At 48.0% G+C, this 16908-nt stretch overlaps 3 protein-coding genes across 6 annotated transcripts in view; 1 reads left to right on the forward strand and 2 right to left on the reverse strand.

The window, feature by feature from the left end:
- Positions 1–1027: 1027 nt before the first annotated feature.
- On the reverse strand, positions 1028–4837 carry LOC135370358 (organic cation transporter protein-like). The gene is made up of 10 exons (XM_064604091.1): positions 4478–4837; positions 4176–4406; positions 3790–3986; positions 3475–3717; positions 2864–2998; positions 2699–2802; positions 2496–2613; positions 2347–2419; positions 2014–2271; positions 1028–1952 (listed from the first exon to the last, which is right to left on the reverse strand). The coding sequence occupies exons 1-10, from the start codon at positions 4814–4816 to the stop codon at positions 1590–1592; spliced, it is 2061 nt and encodes a 686-aa protein (XP_064460161.1). The 5' UTR covers positions 4817–4837; the 3' UTR covers positions 1028–1589.
- Positions 4838–7177: 2340 nt separating this feature from the next.
- The window catches only part of LOC135371179 (uncharacterized sugar kinase YegV-like), a 39235-nt gene continuing 29504 nt past the window's right edge, over positions 7178–16908 (reverse strand). For all 4 annotated transcript variants that reach the window (XM_064605238.1, XM_064605237.1, XM_064605236.1 and 1 more), the window contains one exon: positions 7178–8700. In XM_064605238.1, coding sequence (XP_064461308.1) covers positions 7760–8700 — 941 coding nt within the window. In that variant the 3' untranslated portion in view covers positions 7178–7759. The remainder of the gene's footprint in view (positions 8701–16908) is intronic.
- On the forward strand, positions 11322–16885 carry LOC135371178 (scoloptoxin SSD14-like). Its single transcript, XM_064605235.1, has 11 exons — positions 11322–11681; positions 11866–12072; positions 12138–12260; positions 12323–12417; positions 12490–12682; positions 12748–12911; positions 12973–13253; positions 14027–14361; positions 16128–16368; positions 16480–16593; positions 16716–16885. Exons 1-11 carry the CDS (start codon positions 11422–11424, stop codon positions 16863–16865), a joined length of 2163 nt encoding a protein of 720 aa, XP_064461305.1. The 5' UTR covers positions 11322–11421; the 3' UTR covers positions 16866–16885.

The raw sequence follows: 16908 nt of genomic DNA on the forward strand, positions 1-16908 counted from the left end.
TCGCTACATACGACACGTAGGATAATAATTTTCGTCGGTACACTGGAGAGTAGTTAAAAATAAAGTTGTTGCTGTTGTGCATGATGTAATGAACTAGATCTATCAAAGTGTCACAACCCCTTTAAGATAGAGTAACTTGAGTATACAAGCATGGCTGGAACCACTGATATAGTACACATAAACCCTTCTATGAAATGCGTGTAACATCTTTGGAAACACCACTTGTAAAATATGTCAGGGCCTTTCTACATATATTTACCTTGTTTAGTAGGGTAAATATACATCTACATACCAGTCTTCAATCTGTCCATTCACTGATGTCAGCGCGCTGTATTGCTAATCTTTGTTGCCGAGAGCTGAGGACGGCTCACGTCGCAGACGACAAGAGAAGAGCTAGATCTCGCCTGCACTTCCATGTAGCTCACAGCAGGAATTTTCTCACCCCCCCCCCCCCCCAGAAAAAGAAGGAACAGCAACACCCCCACAAAACACCGCCGAGTAAGGCCACCAGAAAAGCAGCAGGTATGGGCGTCGCACATCCGCCTACGGTACACAACCCCCAGAGATGTGAATTCATGGCTCACACTACAAACAACACACAGCAGACACACAGTACATACCAGCAATGAACACTTGCCTCGCTGCTGTTTTTAATTGTGAGCTGCCCACTTCGTTCTGCCTCTGCTCTTACTGGTCCTCCCCAAACTTCGGGAAATGTTGTCCTTATCATAAGAACTAAGATGCTTGATATGGCAACACGTTTTTTCTTTTTTTCTCCAAACTTTCAAATTTTTAGCAGAAAAAAAAAAAACAGTAGAGAAAACAGTTATTTTAGCCATTCGAAATTATTTCTGGATATTTAAACCTTTCTAAATTCCAAGTGTTGTGGAAGCCGATATCGAATTTCTTTGGTCGTGGTAACCCACTTATACGTACCTACAATCCAAAGCGTCAATATTCCAAAGAATGCGGTCACAAGGCAAATTCGTGTAGCCCTACCTAGTTTTCAACTCACAGCAACAATAACTCACAGAACGAATTTTAATCATAGAACATTCTATCCTACAGCCCCAGCAAATTTTACTATCACGACCTCGAACGCACGTAAGGACTCCAACTACTCGCGCACTTGCTTTCCTGAACATGCTCAGGCGGTGCAGCTGGTCTGTATGAAGGAGATGGCCGGCTCAGTTGTGAATGCGGACCCCAAGAGTCCTCGACAGTGCCCAGTAGGAGGTGAGAGAAATCCGGAAGGTCCCCATAACAGTCCGCCAAAATGCTCCGGACCTCTTGTAAGACTCCATATTTGCATATAATCATCCACGATCACACAGGGTTTGCCTCACGATGCAGCGTCCTATACACACAACGGCCATGCCGTATTCTTCAGGACGCAAAAGTTGCGCGCCGAAATATTGGTCTGGGTCCTTGCTTGTCTACGAGCAACGACTCCAACATAAAGAAGTCCGCCAATCACGACAATGCATTCGGCAGCCGTAGCTACGGACACGACTCTCCATCAGACCACCAGTGTCATTGGTAGCCACAGACAACCTGTGTTTGAAATAGGCACTGCTGCCACAGGGCCTTCAGAATGTTGTTTCACTGTATCCTTGCGCACTGATCCTTTCCGGCTTAGCAAAATATCGCAAGTCATGCTGCTGGGCGGACGGGCCTAGAGCACTAGACGGACCCGGTTCCGCCATGTTTATCTTCCACGCTCGATTGATCTCTTCTTCCAGGTCTGATATTCTGCATTCTGTACCACAGTCGCAGTCGTCTCCGTCGGAACAACACGATGTGTCCTGCTTCTGCGAGGCATACGACTGAGATGTGCTACTCGCATGCGTTGACTGAAAATATACGCTTCCTTTTTCGGGGTAAACTTGATGAGATTGCGAAGCGGTCACACCTGATCTCTTGCAAAAGGTATTCGTGTTTGCTCCTGTACACTGAAACGAAAGTGAAGAATAGTTCTAGTCTTGTCGGTACGATCGTATAGTCGAGGCTTGCCTGATTTGTCAAAGAAAGCACAGTCTCGATGGGATGATCGCCGCTGGAGAAAACAAAGTCCCCAGGGTATCTGCCATAAGGCAAGGAATAGGAACCGGACCTCTTGTTCCCTTTGACTGCCTTGCCGTCGTCTGCTGCTTCAAAAGTCTGCGGCAAAGGTTTGTTCCATACCTCTGGATAGACGAGACTCAAGCCGGCTGCTGTAAGCACCAGCACCCCACAGCCCGCCATAGCGAAGAAAGATGGCAGAAGACCGCCCTGCAACGAGAAAGATCGCCAACGGAATTGACACGATACTTATAGCTTGTTGCAGAATGTTATCACGACACCCACCAATGTGGACAGCGATGGCGCTATCATTTCAGCACCGTTTCCCACGGCGATGCAGCAGGACAAGCCGAACGCTCTATAAAAAAAAAAAAAAAAAGAGGGGGGGGGGTACCTCGCACTGTGACCTATTTACATTCTTAATTACAACAGACCTAGTTCCGGTTGGCATTGACTTGACGACGTCGAAGACCATCACACCTTTTGCGACCGTGCCCATGAGCCACCCTAGTAGCGTGACAAGTCCTGGCAGAACTACAGACAAGGCAGCCTCTGTTTGTCGCAATGTAATTTAGTAAACAATCGCAGCACGTAAAAAAGCGTTATTGGATTATCAGTGGAGATATGCCTCCCTTACCGGTGTCGTCATCCGTGTATCTTCTGTGGTCAAATATGGCGGCGACCACGTAAGCAACTCCGCCGGCGGCTAGTAGCAAAGTCTGCACGCGAACCGTACCAAACCTGCACCAAGATGCAACTATCATCTGCCAACATAAAAACTATGTTTCTGTTCCACACTTACCTCCTGGACAGTATGTAGACTAATAGCACGAGACCTATGCATGTGATTCCCCTCACGAAAAAGTCTGCGGCTTTTCTCTCCGACAGACTGGCAATTTGGGAGGCATCAATATGTAGGAATAGGGATACCACGAACCTGACAGAGTGGGAGAACACAGGTATTTGAACAACGCACAGGAAGCCATCGAAGTAACACAGAGGCACTTCGAAATGTGGAGCCCCCCCCACACACACACACACACAACTGGAATTTCCAGCCGAGACAGACCGGTCTCCCAGATGCTGAACTTCTCGTTGCAAAAAGGAGGGGGGTTCATTGGATGAACAAACTTGTTCTAAACAGGACTACACATTATTGGCAACATACTATTAACATTGATATTAGAACGTAATAACATAACAGAATGACGTATCGAACGTAATGGCTAGAACAGCGACAGCGATATCTCCGATGGACCTCAACTGGAAAGCCTTTTAATCGGACAATCCTGACCACCTTATTCTCACACACATCAATGAGACCACCCCTGTATGCGCCTTGTTTCGCTGAAGGGATGCCCGGTAACAACAACCGGACCACGTTACATTATACAAGGATTCCCCGATACTCACCAAAGGTACAGCTGCGTAAGAAGATATCTCCTAATATATTTGTACAGAAAAAGGTTCCCGAGGTTATGCTTCTCCGACAGAGCAACACGAGGCACCTGGTACGTCCTCGCCACATGCTGCAGTAGAGACCTGTAACTTGACGGCAGAACTACTCTGCCGAAGTGCGCCATCTTAACCAGGGTCTCCTCAGCCAATGGCTTCTTGTTCAAGAGCAAGACTTGCGGAAGTGATCTAGGCACCAGCCTGAAACACAAAAGCGTTCGGTACACTACTATACGCACCTATATGTATCCACCTATAGTGGCGTCGTCTTACCAAAGAAACGCCGCGCAGACTATAGCTGGGGCTGCGATGGACAGTTGCAGGTACCTCCAGGCGTTTACGAGCGAAACGAGAGCAGCTAACACCATGTGCGCAAGAAACCAGGCAAGGGACAGTGCACAAGCGCCTTGCAGGTGGAAGGGCGTCGGCAGAACTTCCAGCAGCAGGACATATGAGACAACAAGGGTGCCCTGTAGGTGGCAAGAGGACAGACTCTGACACAATGGTATAACATAGCCAATCACAGCTCCCCACAGGGCTCCTTTTCGCATTACAACTACTTGATCTGACGCCCAAGTTTAGCTCAGCCAGTCGTCAGTGTAGACTCAATTCGTATCTCGCGTTAAATACCGTTTACAAAAACGAACACGTCGTCTCACCGAAGAGAAGGCTGCCTGCAGTGCAAACACCAGGACGAAGAGGACATAGGTAGGTGCGAACAGCAATGCAATGGAGGACGCTGTCTGCAGAATATAAGCCAGCACCAAAGCCATCTTCCGGCAAATTCTGTCGCTGAGTGCAGAAAACGCCAGTGCTCCCAAAACGGAACATGCTGGACTCACGTAAAACAGCAAGTCTCTCAGATGTGATCTATCGCAGACAAGATCCCACTGTAGAGCGAACAAAAAATCAGCACAGGCTACTTATACCCGCAGTTTAATCACCCATATGCCTCGCTCACCTCGCTTACTATGTTGTTCTCCCTCTCGGTGACTAGGTACTCCCAACCATGACTACAAGCGAGGGTTCCAGCGCGATGGTTCTCAGGATCCTTGTACAAGCGACAAGATGAGTAAGTCTGCTTGCCCCTCAACGTTTCCACGGGCCAAATGTCGCTTTCGCCCAGCGTCGCATTCGGGTGAGCCAGGCATCGATGCTTGGGTACAACAGCGAAAGCGGACGGGCCAAGTTGGTTCAGTACGGCGTGCAGTTGGAGAAGCGACAGTAGGAAAACCATTAACCATTGGAATCGTCCAGGACTACCCAGGAGCAGGAGACATCGGTCAGTGCCGGACAACATGATGTTTCCCCACTAGGTTGAGATCTGCGCAGTGAAAGCAATGTCCAGGACCGACAGATAAGAAATCCGAATGATGGAATAATGGGTAGGGGGGGGGGGGGGATAACTTACCTCCAAAAACAAGCTCGCGACGTCATCCGTCACGGCTTCCACGGATGAGTTACGAATTATTTAACCCACCAATCAAAGCATGTAACCACGGTCTTTCTCCATTTTCTTCGCGGTCCCGTCATACGTTCACTATCTTCACCCACACAGGGCCATCAAACTGATCTTAACCAACGCCACTAATCGTCATTCTTGCTTACTGAGCAGGTCAACCGCAGCCACAACCATCATCCAGCGTCTAAAACCACGTTGATCTGAAGTAATCCAATGTTTGCATACGGGAACCTAGAATGGTAAGGTAATACGAGAAAGAGCTTTCGCCGTGGTGAAGGAGCTTCATCAAATGGTCTTCCAGGCAGTTCCATGGTGCAGTGACCGCCCCCCCCCCCCCTCAGCGAGTGGTGGAGCGACATATGGTCACACATGGCCGCCTATCATTGTGTGGTCGCCAAGACGGTGTGTCCGCGTTACGCGGCCGGCAAGGCACGTCATTGTGGCCAAGTATGAAAATCCTTGAGGGGCGCGGCTTGCGCAGACAGCGTGCCATCTCGCGGGTGCACGGCTTCCGGCACACTCTTCCCCTCACTGTATTGTCAAGGTTCCGGTTCAAAGAAGGGACAACGAGACGAACACAGCAGCACTAACGTCGCTTATTATACCAGTGATGTGCGCAATTATAAACGATATAAAGCTCACTTGACTGCCGACACGAGGTTAGAACCAATCAAACATGCATAGGATGAGCAGATTATTTTAAAAAAATTGATACAGCTGGAAGAGACATGCGCGAATCGATGAACCTACACTCCAAGTTTTACAATAAATACAACAATACCGAAGCTCATCCGGTTCGGAAATCACTGCAGATACCTCCACCAGTAAGGTGGTCGCGGGCCAGGTCACGTGCTTGCGACAACCAATGGGAATGGTCGAGGGTCTCGCTCCTGTGACGTCAGAGCTTGACGCGGCTACCGCAGGCTACCACATGACGAAAGAGTTTTTTTTTTTTTTCCTCCTACGCTGCGACAGTTTGTCCCTGTGTAAGGGAGAGGCTTAAGCTTGGAGAAAGCACGTGACGCAATGTCTGTCCACCCATAAGGCAGCAATCAGGGATATTCGAAGATCGGCCTGGGTTCACATAAGAAATCACGTGCGTCTCGCCTTGCAATGTCGCTTCTCATTGGGGAGAGGGACCAATGAAGCCGCTCCACGGGCAATAGGGGAAAGAGGGAAACTAGGAAGTTGCGCAGACAGCCGACTTATTTGCATAGCGTATACCTTGGCGAGTCGTTGAATGCGTGCATGATAAATCTGGGCTTCTGCGCAAAAAAAAAAAAGAAAAGACAAAAAAGAAACGTATTTCTTTTATAAAATGTTTCTTTTTTATTTTTCGATTTTTTTTGTAAAACTATGCGCGCGATGTCAGTGTGACGACATAGTGATGCCACAAGGGCGTTCCCTTGGCGCCACCTTCAAGTGGCCTCAACTCCGCGAATGATCTGTGGAGAATACGACAGAAGGAGGTGTGGGAAAGGACTCTCACACGTGACCATCCCGGCGAAACGTTGAGCAGGTGAGAAAACTGATCTGCTTGCTCCTGTCCATGGGTGAGGGCCCGCTGCCGGTGCTCACGAGAAAATACGTACAACTCTGGAAATACGTCATTTCGTGCGAAGCTGCTATGGTCATGGGATATCCTAGGAAGGAAGAGCGCAGTGCAGAACACAGGATCGCAAGGAAACGACAACCACAAGCGCACACTGTCAAATGAAACATTTATTACACAAAGAACCCCCCCCCTTTTTTTTTTTTTTAGAATAAAGGGCGAAGGAATAGAAGAGTTGAAAATGGCAGGTGTTTTCCGTATAGGACTAGGAATGTTCCGAGTACAATTATATCATTCGGCACAAAATAAAATAAGATAGTTTCTTTCTGTAAAAAACGTTTTAGTTGATAGCGAGCGCTTGTATCCTTGCGTTCCTTCGTTACGTAACACGCTCTTCATTCCTACAATGTCCTATCAACAAGTCCAGCCCCATATTTTGAAACGTGGAATATCGATATCGTTTTTGCTTATGCATCCCGACGGCCTGGAAACCAAATATGCGAAATTTGGTCAAAGTAGACAAAATCGATATCAAGGAAAAAGTTGGACACATGCGTCCCACCAAACGAACGCTTTTGTTGTGTACGTCAGTGGGACACCACACTGACGAATAAAATGTTCTTCTGTGTACCATTAGGGGCACGCCATTCCGTGCAACAGATATGCCTTTTATTCAACTTGCAACTCAGAGATAAAATACAATACTGAAAGGTACAATAGAAAATATAGGTCTGACACGGGGGCGGATCTGACCACCAGTTTGGGGGGGGGGGGGGTTCTTTGTCGGAGCGCGTAGTGGGGGAGGGGAGAGGGAAATCCCCCCCTCCCCCCAGGATCCGCCACTGGTCTTACATGTCATGCACAATTTTCCATAATGAAAATCATGTGGCAGGTGGAGGCGCTTCACACAGCTTGTACGATGGTAAACTAAGTTAATGTTTCTGTCTAAGTTCTTGTAGCACCTTCTGGAACTTCGCTAGCAGAGGTGTTTTTAAAACTCATCGCGCGAGAGTGTAACTAACAAATCACGTGGCTCTGCCACTTATGCCATGCCATAAAGTTAATGTGCATCTGTTGTTGGAACGGCGGGTTCAGTAAATACTATGACTCTCATTCCTTTCTCCATGAAGAAATAAACGTAAGCTCACACCTAAAATTTATTTCCTACTATAGAACAATTTCCAGAAATGATAAGGGCCTAGATAAACTTATGCAGTTATCAGAAATTATCAGTACAAACAAGGCGAAAAAGCAAAATTTTCCAGCTCTTCCACAGCAGGAGCACCTGCCGAACCTAAACGACTGACAACAATCGCCGCAACCCGATTGCCCATATCAACTGCCTCGGCTAAGGAAAGGCCGGAAGACATTCCAGCCAACATGCCGCCCACATGAGCATCCCCCGCACCAATCGTGTCCACTACACTGACCTGATAAGCGGGCAGCTGTATCGCCGCTTGATCATATCCACAGAGCCAAGCACCTTGCTGCCCTAGCCGGACAACTATCGTGACCTGATGTTGCGTTGCATACTGAACTGCCAATGAAACGGGATCTCCTTCACCACAAAACTGAGTTATCTCGTCCCTGTTTAGCGTTAGAATAGTACGTTTGGGTGGCAACGCTTCGATAAAGGTCGGATCAATATGTGATATGCGGGGACCAAGGTCCAATACCAATGTCTGATCAGCTGATGTATTGAGTAACCACTGCTGCAAAACCTGTCCGTCCGGACAGGAAAGCTCATAACCACTGGCATAAATAATGCCTGGCGTCTTCGCCGGCAATGCACTTAGCATCTCTGGACGCCAGACTTCTTCACAACCAGGAATGGAAATGAAGGTACGTTCCCCATCAGGTTCAACGAGTGCCAGGCACCAGCCATTATCACGCTGTTGGTGGCGCAAGAGCACAGGTAACTTCAGCGCCGACATCGCAGCTTCGACGCGCTCTCCCCACAAACCATTTCCAACAGTGATCCCATTGATAACAGGAATATTCAAGCGTACCAATGCACGGATAACATTAAACGCAGAACCACCAATTTGATAGCCTCTATCTTGAGCTTCACAATCCGCGCCGCTCACGGGTAATTCTTTAACGGTAACGACGATATCCCCCGTTGCTGCACCAATAACTGTGACAGGACTTGAGATAGTTGAGGACTCCCCTGCAAAGGACGAAATGACTGAACTAGACTTGAGAATTTCAAATGCAATATCGGCAGGCGGATCATCTGTACATGAGTGCTGCCCAGCAAGGATTCGAAAAAAATTAGGTGAGCATCATACCGAACACGAACCATCCCCTCGATACTGAATACAATATTCGTATTCATTTTGCGCGAGTAATTAATTCGTAAATGATGACAATAGTAAAACCGAAACCGAAATGCCAAGAGAAGAAAATTCGCCCGGAGAGAATACCGTGACGTCACCCAGCATTGTCGTCTGCTTCGAAACCTGCATTCTCTCGATTCTCTCTTGCCGGATGCCGGATGGCGTCAGCAGTGTCAGTGTGTTGCTTTCACTGCCCTCTCGCTTCACAGAGGCGAAGCGCTCGCTTCGTAATAAATTCATTGGAATAAAATCTGCGCAACCAGATATTTCGTACACATGTTCCTGACATCCCAAAGGTTACGGATATACCACAACCTTTGTGGTGATTTTGTTGCGGAGTCCCAAATGTCCTAATGAGTAAATGTCCTTATGGGGCCCTCAAGGCAAAGTAAATGAAATTAACTGCTGCCCTGCACCTTTTTCGAGCCGTTACCATAGCATTAGGTAGCCTATTTTGTGGTGGACCGGAGTAAATCAGCAATCCGCTCCCTGAGAGTAAGTAAGTAAGCATTATCTGAAAAAAAAAAAAAAAAAAAGGAAACAAAACAGTCTTGGAGCAGGGTGGCTGCCACTACAGGCGCCTGCAGCTGCATGTCATTTGGATTTGACAGAGACATACCCGTATACTAACTTCTATTTTATCGAAAAAGGCTCACAGCCATCTTTTGATTGGTAGAAGAAGGATCACTCGCTCTTTAGACGAGTCGACGCAACGGACGTGTCGGTCTCTGAGGAGCGCGCTGGAGCTGGCTTGGTTTTTCCCTCAACTTAGTTTGCAGTTTCCGGTTCGGCTCCCAGACTTTACCCCTCCCTTTGACAGCGAGTTTTTAGCTCTGGCCCTTGCCCTCAGGAGGGGGTTCCTCCCGCCTTCGAAAGGGTTCTCTTGCTGTCAGACTCCCTATCCGTCATTTCAGCTTCGGCGTCGCCCTCGGGTTTGCTGCCGTCCTCAGAGTCATTGTTGTCCATTTTGGTACATCTTGCCCCGCATCACATTCGCGATGTCATCATCACGTGGATCACACCCTCGCTAAAACGTCTCTCTCTGGGGAGATATTCCCTCTCCTCCCAGTCCTTGGCGTACTTCTGTTGCCAGGTGCAGACGACTCACAAGCCTGTCTCGAGCTGCCCTTCCACGACCACCCTATGAACGTCTTTCCTTTTCTTGGAACCCTAACCTCTGCAGCTCCAGGCAGACAGAAGTCTGGGTGACGCGAGCTCGATGCATGGCGCTACCGTGCTGGGCGCTCTTTGTCCCCTGTTTGCTCCCATTGTGGCCGGGATTAAACAACTTAACACTCTTTGCTCCTCTGCCCAACTCCGCCAGAGGCATATCTGCACCCCTTTGCGTTTGTTGGGAGCCCCACTTTCGTTAGCGTCAGTGTTGTCTTTCGGAGCATCCCATACTGCGCTCTGTAATAGGACTGTTGTAGCAGGTCTCGTGTCGTACACTGTGCTCTCGAACCGCTTCTATAGGCACTTTCTCGCTCCTCTCATACATTTTGACGCACGCATATTCCTACATATATACATACTCACTTGCCCTGCATAGGCGTTATACGTCATATATACCGAGTGTTTCAGTTAAATCCCCGGGCTAAATAATTCTTGAACTTTCTTTTTTACAAGTATCTATTCGATACCGCCTACAAGCTGCGCACCGTGTGAATGAGTGGGAGGCGCTCATTATTTAAATAAAAATTCAAATGAGTTTCGTGAAAAAAAACGTAACTTCTAGAACAAGGCGCTGTCGGCATTAAAATGATTACTACCCCTTTTGGGAACTTCAGAGGATTTCTTTTAGAGAAAAATTGATTGAAATTTGTTGCAGTAATTAATTGGTTTCAGTTTACATAATTTTGTCGCGGCTGGTCGAGGTGAAGTGCAAAAGGACGCTCTTTCACTCCCTTATCCACCAATGAAGTACCTCCTTACAGCAATGAATTACACCAATGAATTACGTCCTTTTGCGCTTCGCCGCGACCAGCCGGGACAAAAATACGTGCGTAAACTGAAACCAATTAATTACTGCAACAAATGACCCGCTTCGGTGGCAATTGTTCTCTAAAATATGTCCACTGAAGGTCCCAAAAGGGGTTGTACCCATTTTAATGTCGACGGCGCCCTGCTTTAGAAGTTGCGGTTTTTTCACGAAACTCATTTGAATTTTTATTGAAATAATGGCGCCTCCCACTCATTCACACGGTGCGCAGCTTGTGGGTGGTATCGGACAGATACTTGTCAAAAAGAAAGTTCTTCGATTGGTGCACCCGTTTGCGAATTATTTAGCCCGGGGATTTAACTGAAACACCCTGTATATGTCAATTAGCACCCGCGCCTAACCTGGCCTTACATCTCATCACTACCACACAAACGTAATTACGCCCTTTTGTCCTGGCCTCCCTTAGTGGTTCACGGCCATTTTTTGATTTGTAGAAGAAGAAGAAGAAGAAAATGCTAGAGTTGTAGTGTTCAACCTGCACGTTCATGGCCATGGCGCGGTACACGCGCACGTTCATAATGTCTCCAAATTACGTTTGAGGACACATTGCGGAATGTCGAAGGACGACGAACTGCCTCTTCGATATCACATTGCACACGAGCAGTCTGTGGAACAGGACAATGAAAGGAACTCCGATAGCCTGCAGTCTACGAACCCGATGTCTGTGGAACAGAACAATGGGAGGAACTCCGATAGCCTGCAGTCTACGAACCCGATGTCTGTGGAACAGAACAATGGGAGGAACTACGATAGCCTGCAATCTACGAACCCGATACCAACCAGCGAATCGGCTGAATCACCACAAGTCGTACAGTAAGACACTGTTTGGCTATAATACGGGACTTTCAACTGACGTTGGTCGCTGACGACCTACCAGGCCGTCTAGCATCACGTCAGAAATCCAAGGAACCCGTAGCCTTTAATTTCAATGAGTGGACAGGTTCACCAATTTAGCCACCGCTTTGTCTGTCAAATAAGCTTCTTTCTTCCTTTGCAGCCGCTTTAATGCCAATCTTCCTATTCTGACAACTCTAGCCATAGCCTGCGTTCTGGAGTTAGGTCTCCTACTGTCGTTAGCCTTGGTACGACGGTACGGTGCTGGTAACGGGGCAGCAGTGCAGCCGGGCTTCTCCCACATGACCGCCCCATTCCGAAACTACACCACTGTTTCGGACGCTCCTCCTCTTTGCAGTCACATCCCAGGGTGAGGCAACACCCTGAACTTCTCAAAGAGGGCGTCATGACGTACGTGTTCCATAACCATTCCAGCAAAATTTACGCTCGCAAAGGCACGGTGGCCGACTGTGCCGTTGCCTACGCCTTCTGCATGGCTGTCGTAGTTCCTCATAGGATGGGCCTCGGAGGAGGATTCTTTGCAACACTCTACATAAGGTATATAGTACTACGAGTGCGAAGGAAAGGTACAGAAACTGACCGTGTCTAAGAACCAACAGGAGCAAAAAGAGCGTCGTCGTTCTGGAAGCGCGTGAGGCGGCACCGAGGTCATTAAATGGATCGGATTTCGATTACTCTCATTCTACAAAGAAAGGTGTGACAGCGGCAACATACATATATCACGAGCTATATATAATAGAAACCTTTGTTACGGAATGGTCTCTAGGCGCAAGAGCTACCGGTGTGCCAGGATTTCTGCGGGGTCTCGAGGCACTCCACGCCAGATTCGGGAGGCTGCCATGGTCTTCACTTCTAGAGGACGCTGTGAAACTTGCACGGTTTGGCTTCCCTGTGTATCGAGAGTTAGCCACCGTACTCGCAAAGTATGGCGAAATCATTCTGCAGCGTCAGACATTAAAGTAAGACTGCGACGTTATGTTTCTATACGTGCAATTGCGGAACGCCCTCCTCTTTTTGGTTTCAGACATATATTCCGCAACCCGGCCACTAAACAGTTATATACAGAGAACGAAACACTGAGGCAGCCTGCCTTGGCAATGACGCTCCTAGCTATTGCTAAAGAGGGATATGAAGGTTTTGCCCACGGGGATTTTGGAGCCAAATACGTGAAAGACGTCACGGATAACGGTAAGCCTTGCTCGCAGAGTGATTGCAGTGTGGCCTGAAGGACACTTTACTTTGTTTCAAGGGGGTCTTCTAGAACGGGAAGACATGGAACGCTACAACGCTGTCTGGAAGGCGCCTACGACGTCAGTCTACCAGGACGGTTCGGTAGTGATGAGTCCAACTCCCCCTGGAGCCGGACCTCTTCTCGCGTTCATACTCGGCACGATGGATATGTTCCGGATTTCCAAAGACGCATTACTGGAGGACAACTCTCTCTCCTATCACAGACTCCTAGAGACGTTCAAGTTCGCCCATCCGTTTCGAGACGACCTCGGTGACAGTAGCTACGAGAACGTCGCAGACGTAAGTTCACATAGCACCCAGGGAGCCCGAACAATGTAGTGTAGACATATAGGGGAGAAAAATAGCGAATAGCCTCTTTGGCTGCACGTAGAATATGTGTTTATCAGTGCTCAACGCCGCCTTACCAGCACTGGACAGTTGTTTCGGCCTTGTTGGGCCATCGTCAGCAGTGCGCAGGTAGGCGACGTTTGAGTGAGTGGCGTCATTAGGTTACGTGGGCACGTGATGTCCTCTCGTCAGGGTGAGCGACTCACCACTAAAAGCAGAGACACGAGGGCGTTCCGTTGGCGCCAACTACGTCAATGGTCTGTGGAGAATACGGGAGGACGACGTGCGGAATAGGACTTTCACACGTGACCATCCCGGTGAAAAGTCAGCCGACGAGAAGATTATCCTGCTTGGCCCTACCCGTTGACGGCTCTAGCTAAAGAAATGTACTTGCTGGGGGTTTCAAGGTTCAAACCACTCCAAACCCTTACCATTGGGGAAGGAAACATAGGGATGACTAAATCCTCCTCGTGTAAAGTTCCAACAGAACACCTCCCAAAATATTTTTCTGGCTAAACTAATGCCTGAACCACCTCAATTTTGACATCAGTGAGTGCGTCAAATGACCTTAAGGCAGCGTGTGTAGCGTGCTGTTCTAGAACACACGCTTACAAAAATCCGCTTAGGACTACTTGGGTACTCGGGTACCAATGATTAATGCTAACTGAGCCTCCTCCCAATAAAGTTCACAAGAAGGTGAATGTAATTCCCTGCTGTACTTGCAGACTGTGCGTGACCTTTCTTCCATGGGTCAAGCGCTGAAAACGAACAAGCGCATAGCTGACTCCTCCACCTTTCCGGATGCCATCTTTTATGTGTTCGACATGCAGCAGTTACACGAAACCTGGGCCGTGGCTTCAGAGGCATCGACGACTTCGAAGAATAACGACGTACACAGTTACAATGAGTTTCGATGGCGCCCAGTCTTACACAAGCCTCACGGGCAAAATCATCGACGGAAGAAGCCCAAGAACGTGGACATCAAACGAGGTGCCGCTAATGCGGTGTTCACCTCTCCTGGAGGCGACGTCTTAGCCTTTTCCGGAAGCCTCGGCATGCTGTAAGGATGTTTCCTCCAAGGAGGTCTTTGGTGCTACGGTGAAATGTGTGCATCTGGCCGCGATTCCGGAATCCTTCGTTTGGCACGGAATTTCACGGAATCCCTTATTTTTAGGGGTGTGCGGATACTCCAGTTCTCGAATCCGAATCAAATAGCAGTCATTCGACGTATTTCATTCGCGAATCGAATACCCAATGTTCGGATTTCCGAATATCCCACTATTCGGCGAATACGAACGACATTTCCCGAAAGTGGGCTTCACCTGATGCTTCCCTGCATGAGGTGAAGCCTGCTTTACAAAACTCCCCATGCTGCAGGACCAGCACAGGCAGATTGTTAGCCCAAGTTTACTGTGCATACTTCGCCTGAGGAAGGGGCGGCGTCCCTCTCGTGTGCAGTATAGCGGTAGCCGTGGGGGACTTTGATTTGATGTCTGGAAGTCTGCCTTTAAAACTCTTAAACAATGCATAATGTAAAAACCCCCGAGACTACGGAACACGAAGGGACAGACACAACACGAAGTCTGACATCGTGTTCCCTAGTCTCGGGGTTTTTACATTATGCATCATCTTCACCAGCTCGCTTGCTTCCTAGCCATTTTTTCTTAAATAATGCCTATAGGCGAGAAACAAAAAGGGTGAAGGGTGTCCTGTAACTTCCACAGGGCATGTATTGTAAGCTCCTTCCTATAAAGTTCCTATAAACTTTGTAGATTCTGAAAGATCTTTCAGCAGGTATAAAATGATTGCAGGTGACAGACCTTCGTTTTTGTCAGAGGAGAACGACAAAATATCACGTACGTAATGCTGAGCCACAACAGTGCTAGCTTTTAATCTGTAATTTATATAAAATATTTTTGTTCCTACATTATCCAAGAAAATAACGTGTTTCCCATTTCAAGCAGCCGTTGACTGCTTGCCGCGGAAATTCGCGGGATTTACAAGTCGGTGCCGCAGAATTTTGAATTTGCCGCGGAAGGAAACCAGGGGCCTTACTCATGGTAACAACGAAAGCCAAACAGGGCAGCCAGGCTTGCAGATAAACACCATGATGTGAAAACCGTGAGAAAAACGCCATTAAACAGGGGTTATTTATAGGTTACGTTCTAGGTTTATAGGTTAGGTTATATTCTCAAGCAATTTGAGCATTAGTGTAAGAATTGAACGACACTGCAAGAAATTATTCTATCGCAGTGGTGATCCAGACAACCCCATGCGGCCCTTTGCGCGGCGGATAAAAGGATTACGCAGGCGAGCTTGTGGTTGGGGTTAAAAGAAGGGGAGAAAGAAACAAATGTACAACACAAGGACAGCACTGTACTCTTTGTTGGTCCCCCTTAACTCCAAACTCTGGGACACTGCCTGCTAAGAGATGTCCTGGAATACATGTTGACTAGTACAAGGGTCACCGTTGACACTGGTTTGAGTATAGAGAACGTTTGCTTTTTTAATACAGTCGAACCTCGTTATAGCGAATTTGTTCGTTGTATCCAAAATTCGTACTAAAAGAATGCCTCCAGAAAATGCAGGAGATTGCCGCTAGGCTACGAACAAGTGCGTGCACCACACTGTGATATGATAGGCAGGCTACAACACAAAATGAGCAGTCAAAAAAAGCATATTTATTTGAAAAAATCTGTTATCACTTGTTGCCTCGTCGCGATAGCATTGCGCACGACGATGTCGCTCACCTTGTCACTATGCACCAATGCCCACCCTCAACCTATGCCCACCTTCAACCTATGCCCAACCATTTCATGGGTGCAGTTTTGGTGCCAAGGAGGCTTCACACTCGACAGGAATATTGCTCAACAGCGCCTTGGCAGCATTTACTCCGAGGCTCAGGGAACGTTTCTATGGGCACGCGGGTGTGTCCTTGAATCACGCCAAGCCTGGGAAGCGCCCCATGGCAGCCTTAGCACCGACCATTGTACTGGGCAGAGATGCAAAGCCCATTGCTGCAGTTGCAGCAGCCGAAATCACCGATACACCTCAGTACGCGGCTACGGTACGTGTATTGTCCTCGTTACTGCTCGCACGTGTGTTGTCAGTTGGGCGGCAAATTCCCATTCGTTGTGTGTTCCTCGCATGTCTGTGTCGTGCATCGCTGTCCAACCAGATTCTTTGTCGACTGTTATTCATGAACAAGACGATTATGGACGCCATTAGCGAGCCGAAAATACGTTTCCGTGCCAACGTCAAGGGCGCTCTGTACGATGCAAAACTTCGGCATGTAAGTGTTCCAGTTATCTGACCTTTATGCCCACAGATGGCCTCGTTGCAAGTTCCCGTTTCTTTTTGTCACGATTTTTTGGGCGCTTCTTTAGAGCATATTCTCCCTTATTGACATTTCAGGAGATTTTTCAGGACCTTCAGAACAAAGGCCACAAAATGCTCGTACTAGAAGATACTATTACAAATGCCGTTGGCATCTTTTGGGACGAAGACGACGACATATATCCGGGGATAAATGAAGGCATAGGAGGCTACTTTGATGGTGATTAAAATGTGTCTCTTAAGGTCAATGTTGGTTGCTCGTAACAGACGT

Source organism: Ornithodoros turicata, chromosome 10, assembly GCF_037126465.1.
Source record: "Ornithodoros turicata isolate Travis chromosome 10, ASM3712646v1, whole genome shotgun sequence".
Classification (NCBI taxonomy): Eukaryota; Metazoa; Arthropoda; class Arachnida; order Ixodida; family Argasidae; genus Ornithodoros; species Ornithodoros turicata.